This window comes from Telopea speciosissima, chromosome 1, assembly GCF_018873765.1.
Source record: "Telopea speciosissima isolate NSW1024214 ecotype Mountain lineage chromosome 1, Tspe_v1, whole genome shotgun sequence".
NCBI lineage: Eukaryota > Viridiplantae > Streptophyta > Magnoliopsida > Proteales > Proteaceae > Telopea > Telopea speciosissima.
Window position 1 is genome coordinate 21,590,665 of NC_057916.1, and position 10,330 is coordinate 21,600,994.

At 40.0% G+C, this 10,330-nt stretch overlaps 2 protein-coding genes, 1 non-coding gene and 1 pseudogene across 3 annotated transcripts; 1 reads left to right on the forward strand and 3 right to left on the reverse strand.

Moving 5' to 3' along the window:
• Positions 1-904: 904 nt before the first annotated feature.
• On the reverse strand, positions 905-3,713 carry LOC122666100 (reticulon-like protein B12). Its single transcript, XM_043862211.1, has 4 exons — positions 3,537-3,713; positions 3,069-3,249; positions 2,028-2,239; positions 905-1,287 (listed from the first exon to the last, which is right to left on the reverse strand). Exons 1-4 carry the CDS (start codon positions 3,601-3,603, stop codon positions 1,118-1,120), a joined length of 630 nt encoding a protein of 209 aa, XP_043718146.1. The 5' UTR covers positions 3,604-3,713; the 3' UTR covers positions 905-1,117.
• A 726-nt stretch (positions 3,714-4,439) lies between these two features.
• Positions 4,440-5,693, forward strand: LOC122668081 (glucan endo-1,3-beta-glucosidase). Its single transcript, XM_043864674.1, has one exon. The coding sequence runs from the start codon at positions 4,440-4,442 to the stop codon at positions 5,601-5,603; it is 1,164 nt and encodes a 387-aa protein (XP_043720609.1). The 3' UTR covers positions 5,604-5,693.
• Positions 5,694-5,993: 300 nt separating this feature from the next.
• On the reverse strand, positions 5,994-6,064 carry TRNAG-GCC. The gene has a single exon. It is a non-coding gene; the product is annotated as a tRNA-Gly (tRNA).
• Positions 6,065-7,539: 1,475 nt separating this feature from the next.
• LOC122668161 lies at positions 7,540-8,313 on the reverse strand (annotated as a pseudogene).
• Between the last annotated feature and the right edge of the window lie 2,017 nt (positions 8,314-10,330).

Here is a 10,330-nt window from a genome sequence, read left to right on the forward strand (position 1 = left end):
GAATACCTAGTTCAAGCTCGTAAAATTTTGGACAGCATTCATGTGGGTTCAGGCTTTTTGGAGCCCAAATTGCACCCCCACCCACCTCCCACTTTAATTTAAACAAAACCATGGTGTCTTGAACCCCCCCACCCCTAAGATCTCACTAATTACACTCAACTAATGTTTTGATGTAGGAAAATAAGGAAAAATGCTTCCAAAAAATAAAAATAAAAAAAATTTCCCATTAAGGCATCAACATGGGTGACATTTCCCCCTTTCATGGGTACAAGGCGGATCATCTCGTCTCCCTATGTCTGGATACAAGCGACACACTCCTTCCACATAGTTCTTTTTCCCTAAAAAATAGAATTTTTTTTACAAAAAACCACATGGCAGTACTTGTGGGGTTTCATACAAGAGGTTGGTCCATAGTGCTAGTATTTCCCTTGATTGGGAGTTTCCCTTTCTTCGCATAACCATACCTAACATTGCCAAAATATCCCCGACTCCTCATGAATGCTCTGATATTTTCTTCTTTTCTTAGCTTAAAGGTAAGGTCCGAGTTTTCCATAAGTCAGGAGGAATTCCTTCACTTACAAGCTAATAGCCATCATTGTGATTAGATGAGTGTTAATTTTTAAAGGAACAGTGAAAAGCTTTTCAGACCTTCAATGGGTGAGCCCTTTACTGTAGGCGAAGGAAAACTTTCCCCTAAAAGTAAACTGGATATACATAATAGAACAGTAATTGCAAATGAAGCTAGCGCATAAGAGTAGAATTCACCAAAGAACAACGAAAGTCATGCCTCTACAATATTTCATATATTTCTTCTTTTTTCCTTTCGTTTTAACATTCTTTTATTTATCAAACCATTCTAAATGGTCTTGTATTGAGTATAGTGACCCAAAAATCAAACACCATCTTCCACACGTCCCTCAAAACCCACTCCTCACAAACTAAGAACAGAGTTTAAATCCTGCCATGGTCTTCACAAAAACCTCCAAGCCATGGCATGGAAACTAAAACTAAAAATAGAAAGAAATAAGAGAAAGGCACCAAAAAATGGCACATGCACACACTCAAAAGCAACACATTGATCTATCATCTACCACATTCACTTTCAGGGAAAGGTTGATCAACTTAGTTTCCTCTTCTCATAAATACTTCGTCTGATCTTGCTGAGGATCTCATTGTCTAATTTTACAAACAGTCTCCGCAATTCCCTGTACCCCATCAGTATGTATCTGTCAATTTGATCTTCATACCTCTCATATAATGCAGGAATTGTGAGAATGATAGCAAGACCTACAATTCCAGCAAGTGCAAAAGTACCAATCAGAAGAATGAAACCAGGAACATCAAACATTTAGGCTCTTTTCTTTAAAAAGCAATAAACCATATTTCTCATACATCTGGTAGCTTTGGCAGTTCAGTTTATATTTCATAAAAGTATTAAAAATTCATAAACATTAATATGTTAATGGCTGGTTCAATGCTTGGCTGAGAGTTTGTGTAAATCAGAGGGAGTGACAGTTCAACCCACTGCCAACACCCCCCCCCCCCCCAAACAAAAAAAAAAAAAGTTTCCAGACAGTTTAAACGTCATAGTTTATTTATATTCCATTGATAGTTTTTAAAATGTTTGAACATTAGTGAGTTCAATGACTGATTCTCTGTAGTGAGAGAGAGAGAGACAAGAAGAAGAAGAAGTTGAAGTTAAAATCAAGACACAGTCATCACAAAATTGAGGCCAAAATTCTTTGCCCAATCAAAGTGCACAAGATCTACCAAGCCCAACAAATTTTGCAGTTCTTATGATCTAATCACCTTCCCAACCAATCCAAAGGTTGTATTAGAAAGTATTCATGTGATCATTTCTCTACATGAAAACAGAGGAGATCACCCACACTTACACTTATAATTTCATTCTCAAAACTTTTATATCTACAAGAGCAAGAAGTAGACAGAATTTGAGAGAGTTTCCATAATTTAGTGAAAGCATGAAAATTTTAATCATTCAAATGGAATTGAGAAAGGAAACTTACTGGTGTAGCCCAAAGTAAGAAAATCTGCCCAACTGCCAACAACTGAGATCAGCCAGAGAAATGCAGCAACTTTCAGAAACATCTTTGAATCCTTTCCCAAGGAAATATCACGAGAGGTTGAGAGAAAATTGTTCATTTGAGAACAAATGACAGCAGCTGCTTCATTTACCACTTGTTCGGATATATGCAAATTTGGTAAAGGTGGCGGTGGTCTGCATAATAAACCATTCACAATGTAAGGTGTGACGTGACTGAACTGAAAAAAAACTGTCAACCTGGGGTGATTCAGTTCCATGAGAAGGTCGGTCAGGACAACCTGATTATGTCATTATACACCATACAAAGTTTTCAAACAAGTTCACAGAATGCTAAATGAATCAGCCAAGTCAAAAGAACATGGCTGGTTTGGGTAAGATAATCAGTTTGTAAGTCCCATTGTTGGGCTAGCTTGAGCTGCCACCAAACCAGTTCAGCCTAACAAGCCAGTCACATTTCCTAACACTGCTGACTGATCCTATGTATCAATTTTTTAATTCCTAGATGAACATAGTAGTTAAAAAACTTATCCAGAAAACATACAAGCTAAAAAATGACTAACCAATAGTAGTTCCAGATTTAGATTTTCATGTTCCCCCAGAAACTGTGTCTCAAACGAAGATTCCAGATTTTCACGACTGATTTGGAGCTCGCAAAAATTAAAGGTCAATATAGCAAGTGCAAATTATCTGTTTTAAATAAGCTCAAGAGATGGACTGTCTTAAGCAGCAATTTTGTACTCTTACTGTTAAACAAACGTGTTTAGACTGCACTACATACACGTTGAACAATCTAGCAGCAATGGATGAATCTTACAATAAGCATTTTCTATCATTAATCAACAGGCCAAGGGGGTGGGGTGAATGAGTGAATTAAACTGATAATGTTTGAAAACTTAATAATCATTTCTGGTTACATCTTAATCTTCTTTTCCCAATGAAAAAATCCCCCCTTACATAACTAGTTATTTGGAACAAAATCACTACTACTACTACTAGTACTCACCTGTTAAGAATTGCTGCAGATTTCGCCCAAAGAAAGAGAATAGAAATCAGGAGTAGGAACACACTAGAAACAAGCGAGAGAAGAGTATAACCAGATCTCTCAAACACCACCCAAGCAGCAAGAGTTACAACAAGTATCCCCAGAGTAACATCTTTTCGTCTCCACAGCATCACATCTGCAACTGATATATGAAAAACCAGCATAAACTCTAAACCACTTAAACCCCAGAAACCATAAAACCATAAAACCCAAAGTCTAGACAAGTATCTTCAGCATAATTGTATTTAATTAAATGAATCAAAATCCTATTACCAGAACTTATTCAGAAGACAAATATAAAAGGGGAATTGGAAAAGAAAAAGAAATATGTGGAACAGCAATAGATCGAGTCGAGAATCTCATTGGAATTAACATCAAAACTCATCATCAATCGAATTAGCAGAAGACAGTAGAAAGAGAGAGAGTTACCGAGTCCTCCACCGAGGATCTGATGCACAGTCCTCTGTCTGTTGAACAATCGATCCGATGAATCCATGAGAAAGGGATACGGGAATCCTCACAGATTCTTGAGAAACCAGAGGTTTTTCAATTCATTGCTTCGTAGAAGCAAATCCGATAAGAATAACAAATAACAATGGAAATAACTTTTTTCGTCAGCTCTTGGAGTGGGTGGTGAGTTGGCTAATTCAGAATCCAGCCTAAAAGCGTGACCGAGACCGCCCATCATCCCCTTCTCCTTCTCCGTCTTTTGCTTTTCTTATTATTTTTCAGAAGAATTTATAAAAAAAAGGGTTAATATGACAATTTGATAGAGAGAGAGTCTCTGACCGTGACCCAGACTGCTTTGTCGATGAACGTGGGCGGTTATGTACTTTTCTTTTTCGATTCCCAGTTAAGTCCTTCCTTTGGTGCTTTGTATAATGCATAGCACGCCATTGTTTCACTTCTTTGTTGAGGGTAATATAGTCATTTAATAAGGTCTTCGGACATCCCTTGTGTCCTCGTCTTTGACGTAGGTCCCAGACACAGACTATGTTTCGAAAACCAAATTGGCCACGCAATATGCATTGGGCCCCACCTGTTATTCCCATCCGACGGCTTTCAGAGGGTGAGTTAAGGCCTGAAAGCTGAAAGGAAGGAATTGACTCGGCCGCTGATAGAAAATTGAAACTCGGTGATGACTCGTGCAAATCTTTTTCAAAGAAACGAAACCAACAGATTTCTCCCGCCAAGCCAAAGAAAAAACTCCCAACTCGTTCCTCAAGCACGCCGGATGCGCACTACGCACATAGGCTCTGAACATCTCAACAGTATAAGTGTATAACAATAACAGAAAACCCTCTCTCAGAAGTGAAGAAAGGAATTTCCCAAATGTCTCTCTCCTGTGAGAACCTCCATGTCCTCTTCTTCTTCTTCTTCCTCACGTTTCGTCTTCCCTTCTCCAGCGCTTCTTCACATCCAGCAGTTGGATTCACCATCTCGACTCATACAGCAGCACATCTTCCCCGTCCAGAACGCGTCGCCTCTGTCCTCCGATCACTCAAGATCCCCTGCGTGAGGATCCCGGAGCCAAACCCCGAAACAATCCGAGCTTTCACCTATTCAGATATCTCTCTGCTACTTTCCATACCTAACTCCTTCGTCCCTGAAATGGCATCCAACAAGTCAAATGCCCTCAGGTGGCTCTCCCACCATGTCGTCCCCTTCTACCCGCGCGCTCTCATCTCTTCCATCTCCGTCGGCGACGACGTTCTTGAACCTTCCACCACTGACATCTCTGATTCCCTTCTCCCTGCAATCGGAAACGTTTATGGAGCTCTCCACCAGCTCGGCATACACAAGATCTCTGTCTCCACCACCTTCTCCTTCACCCACATTGTAACCACCGCTTTCCCTCCCTCTTCTGCGCAGTTTCGGAACCCCATCGCTGGTTCTCTGGTGAAGCCGCTGCTTGAATTCCTGTCTTCCACCAATTCTTCGCTCTTGATCAACATCCACCCGTACATGCTGTATCGCTCGCACCCAGAGATTCCAATTGGATTTGCGTTGTTTCAAGAACAGCCCTTCAGTTTCCGTGACGACCACACGACGGGTTTTCGATACCGGAATCTCTTCGATATGATGGTCGACTCGGTCATTAGTGCGACGGCGACTGTGGGACATGATCGGATACCTCTGATCATAACGGAGACGGGATGGCCGAGTCATGGTGGAGAGGATGAACGGGACGCTACAGAGGATTATGCCCAAAAGTACAATACAGGATTGGTGAGGCATCTGCAATCAGGTCTTGGAACGCCTTTGAGGAAGGAGGGAGTTGCAGAGACTTACATTTACGAGTTGTTCGACGAGGATTGGAAGAAAGGACCCACATCAGAGCGGCATTGGGGGGTTCTGTATCCTAACTTGACCAAGAAGTATGAGATTGAGTTCTCAAGCTCCAATAGAGTTTTGGGTGGAATTATTGTTTGGCTCGAAAGGGTTCAGGTTTCTTTGTTGTTGGCGCTGATTTTGCTCGAATTTCTTGTTGAGTAACTTGTTCTCGAAGAAATTTTTGCAGCCGATAGAGTTAATCCACAGGCAAGAACCACTTCAAACACACAATATGTAGCTTTCATATGAATCGTTCTCTTTCTACAATCCGAATTATCATCAGATATTCCATAAGTTCTTCGATTGATGCGAAATTTTCATCAGAACATATTCCGTACGTTCTCTGCATTTACATTTACAAATCATCACTTACTATAGCATTTTGGTGATAGAGTCATAGAGAACAGACGCTTGTTTCCTTTTCTTTTTTTTTTTTTTTTTTTGTAATCAGAAGTTCAAAACCGAGGAGTAGCACTGTAACTGTGTAGCAGAAGGACAAGAGGAAAAAAAAAAGTTGTTGATACAAATAAGGAGGAAAAATGCAAAATAAAATGCACCAGCCGGGAATCGAACCCGGGTCTGTACCGTGGCAGGGTACTATTCTACCACTAGACCACTGGTGCTATTGATGATTGTTGATAATATTGTAAAATTTGATTCAAATAAATTACTAGGCACCCAACAACATAGAATTTTGAGTTCTTCCTATGCGAATGAGGGCTGAAACAGTTCTACTTATGAAAACAATTCCTCTCGATTATATTATTAATAGGACCGAATTTTTCTTCAGCCACAATCCATTCACCATCAGACTTTAAATGCATGCGGGAGAATATTACGAGAGTATTTTAGGGAACAAACTATAACCCTATAGGTGTTTGTGAATCCTAATTAAGATGGTGCGGTGAAGGAAAACTTTCTCCTTATTAATATCAATGGATCAATGTTTTAGGGTCACTCACCATTGATATTGAAACATAATCGATCATATTGAATTTAACTAGGTGAAAATAAAACACTCTTTTGCTGATACCGATACAATCCAATCGAGTGAGAATTCAAAATACAATCCGTTTTTAATCAATATCACCAATTTGTATTGATATCAATCACGATGGAGCTGATGCCGATGATGATTACATTTTACAAGACAAATTAATCTATAGACAAAATTGTACTTCAATCAATAACACCCACATTAATGTGGGTGTATTTTTCCTCCCCTCCCCCTTTTTCTCTCTAACATGTTTGATGGATGGTTGGAGAGGAGTTGAAATTGAAGAGCATCTTTTAACAATGCTGACAGACCACAAGCAGTCCCCATGAGTTTTATCGCAACAGCACACTTCCAACTATAGCAAAAAGATTAGATGCAATATACTTCATTCTACTCTCTAACAAAATCAAGGACCTTTTTTTCCTTTCTGCTGAATCAAGAACAAGAGCACGATAACATGCATCAATTGTCTTTTCAAGGTTCTCCTTGAGAACTTGACGCTGTAGCGGAAACCGTCATCAATTGTCTTTTCCCGCTTGTTATCAGAACCTTTCTCAAGTGCACCTTCAACTTTCTGCAGTAACAGAGAGATGAGGGAAAGAACATAGGAGAAGAGGGAGCTTCTTACCTTCGCTGCTCAGGTGGCCGGTAGGAGGAGAATGTTGGTGTTGCAGGTCTTCAACTGTAAGTAGATGGGGTTTCAAACATATGTATGGGATGGTCTGCTCAGGTTGCCGGTAGGGGGAGAACGATGGTGTTGCAGGTCTTCAACGATGGAAGGATATAACAAGGTTAAAATAGTTTTTTTTATTTTTTTTTTTCTTTCTTTTTTTCGAAGTTTTAAGTATTTAACACTTTTTCTTTTTGGATAGAAAAATTTTAAGTTTAACACAATTACTCAAACTGAGTGTATTTGTAATTTTTTCAAAACATGGGGATTACGTGAGACACTGTAATGAGCATGTGTCATATAGTCTTTAGCTTCTAATATTAGAAAGGCAAACCCCTCCCCCTCTTCTTCTTCTTCTTCTTCTTCTTCGTGCAACCCCACCACCATCTTTGACCTCAATAGGATCGGTGGTATCATTTTGGTCCTCTTCACTATCCAGCTAACCCATAAATCTGCAGAAATTGCTTGTCCCCAAAATTTAACGCTCGATTCATGTGCTTCAAACACCCACAAAGTGAGTAACCAGGGGCCATCAACGGAGGCCCAGGCCCTGGGTGGTACTTCTCCATCATCATCTCATATTTATCGACCAGGATTCCCCAGTACCCATGCAAGTAATAAGCACTTTCGAGATAGACCTTGTTGCCCCACTTCTCACACTGCGTGATGAGGAGGTAAACCATGGCGGACTGATTGTCGGCCTCAAAAAAGGCCGGCCCTAGAGCTCCCTCGTGAGGATCTTTCCAGCCTCGTCTCTAATCTTTCCCTTTCAACCCCATGGGACCCTACGCGTCAAGCATTGTCCGGGCGACCACTGATAATTCCTCTAAAGCAAACTTCCGGTGTTTAGCCCAATCCAATTCTTTTGATCGCACGACATCTCATTCCAGCCGTGCATCACAAAGTCAGATCTTTGTATCGTTCCCACAGAAATTTAAAAGCCACCATATCAATGAACATGGCATCACAATCCATCCACCACAGGAATTCTATCTCTAGATGAGACAGTGAGACAAGAAGAGCTTATGAACCAAGGGATTCTTCACCTAGAAACTCACCATCTCAGCATCAAGAAGTGACATACTATAAAAGATCTCGATTCCGTGGAGACGGCAGTCAGCAATCTTTCTAGCTGCAATTACAGACTTACAGCCAGCCCACAAAGCTGGCGCTCTTACCAAGTTGTGGGTCATTCTGACCTGCATCTCGCTAACTAAAAAAAAACAAAAGCAGAAAGACAACTGAAATAGGTACTGTTTTACGGTTTTGCAAAGGAATTGGGATGGAAGAAGAGTGAAGGGGGGATCCCCTCACCTACTGCTCAAACTATATATGGGTTCTGGCCCAATGTTTTCATAAAAGTTTTACTATAAAGTTAATTACCCATAATTTGGACCCATTCTTCAAAATTGTTACCAAAAACAATATACACCTAAGTTACCAAACGGTTTCTCATGCCATACTCTGATATGTCTTTCTTAATGATTACCAAACGGCTTTCATTTTCTGATCAAATATAGTTTTCATTAATGATTTTTTTTTTTTAAATAGACCAAAAAGCAAAAATAAAAATGATACCAAGAACCCTAGTGTTCCTCACCTTCACTAACATACAACACCCTAGACAAAGCATAAAGCTATAATTCTTGAGTCAAAACCAAAGGTCACAGATCTAAGGATTCCAGAAAACTAAGCTTTACAAATAAACCCCTCCTACCAATATTTAGACCATTAAAACAAACCCATTTAGAACTACAGACCTACAGTAGGTCAAAAACTGCAGGTGTTTGAACCAAGCTGCTTGAAAAACCAAAAAAAAATAAAATTATAAGACTTAACTGAAGGCTTTAAATCAACAACGAGTTATGATCAAAACCAAAGGAAGGTAAAACACACACAAATATTACGCCTATAATCTAACCATAAAGAATTAACCATAGCCCTATCTAACACCTCTCAAACTAAATAAGGATGTTTTTTCTTATTAGACCAAGTAACATAGTACCCACCGAAGGCAAATCAACACCACCCATATGGTTAATAAGAGAAACAACTTCATTAGTAGTACACCAAGGGGATTGAGGACCTACACCTCACTACTTCTCACTTATATTCCAGACTGGTTGAAATCCACAATCAGAAAAAAAAGGGATGAATAAAGATTCCATGAAAGAAAACAACTCAGACCAAAACCCAACACGATTAGACATAGCACAAGGACCATATAACCCTATAAGGCCCCATGGACTATCAGAGTTTGGATCGATAAGAAATAGAGCAATAAACCTAGATCCAATGGAAACTGAATCCACATTAACATATCCCAAAAGACACCAAACACCACCTCCAAAACCCTTGGAGCCAAAGCCAGAGCCAGCGACAAAGCCAACAGATTTACAGGTCTAAAATGATAACAAAGGGCTTCCCTAGAAATAGGGCTATGCTCTTACGAGAGCATGGATTGGTAAGAAACAGAGCAATAAACCTAGGTCCAATAGAAATTGAATCTATATTAACAGCAAATCCCAAAAGACACCAAACACCACCTCCAAAACCCTTGGAACCAGAGCCAGGTAAAGCCAACAGATTTACAGGCCTTCATAGACTTAGGTAGAGAGATCCGGGAAGTACACTTGGTTTCAAATAAGAATATAATATCCGGATTAAGGCGCTTTTAAAATGCAGATGAAGAGCTTTCCTAGAGACGGGGCTATGAACTTATCGGATATTCCAACTAAAATTTTCATAGTAACAATAAGATAAGGGAAAAAGAACACCAACCGGTTGCGTGGTTCCCGTACCCAGACACAAGAGCACGCTAAAGACCGTTCAACCTCCAGTGACATCGAAAATTCAACCCAAACTAATGCCTCTGTGCGCACTTTCATTGACCCCCCACACTGCTGCAGGGGCTACACGACCGGTTAGCATTCTCTTACCCATAAAATAAATAGATAGTAGACAAACATAGAGTAAAAAGTAAGCAAAACAGGAACACATAAAAACAGCTAAACAGATGCACAAAAGGACTGAACACAAATCCCACTCTACACTCACAAGACAACACCTTCAGATTCAGAGAAAATAACTGGAACGAGAGAGCTAACAAAATAGTCAAAAAAAAATAGCGTAGAAGTATGAACAGTGAAATGATCAAAAACAGATGTTACCCGATTGGGAGGACAAGAGGTCCCTTTACCCTTTGCATGGAGCGGGCAGGAA

Coding starts and splice junctions, on each gene's coding strand:
- LOC122666100 (XM_043862211.1), bottom strand. CDS start 3,603: ATGGATTCATCGGATCGATTGTTCAACAGACAGAGGACTGTGCATCAG. Junction 2,240..3,068: donor TCTGCAGCAATTCTTAACAG/GTGAGTACTAGT, acceptor TTTATTATGCAG/ACCACCGCCACCTTTACCAA. Junction 1,288..2,027: donor TCTTACTTTGGGCTACACCA/GTAAGTTTCCTT, acceptor CTGGAATTGTAG/GTCTTGCTATCATTCTCACA.
- LOC122668081 (XM_043864674.1), top strand. CDS start 4,440: ATGTCTCTCTCCTGTGAGAACCTCCATGTCCTCTTCTTCTTCTTCTTC.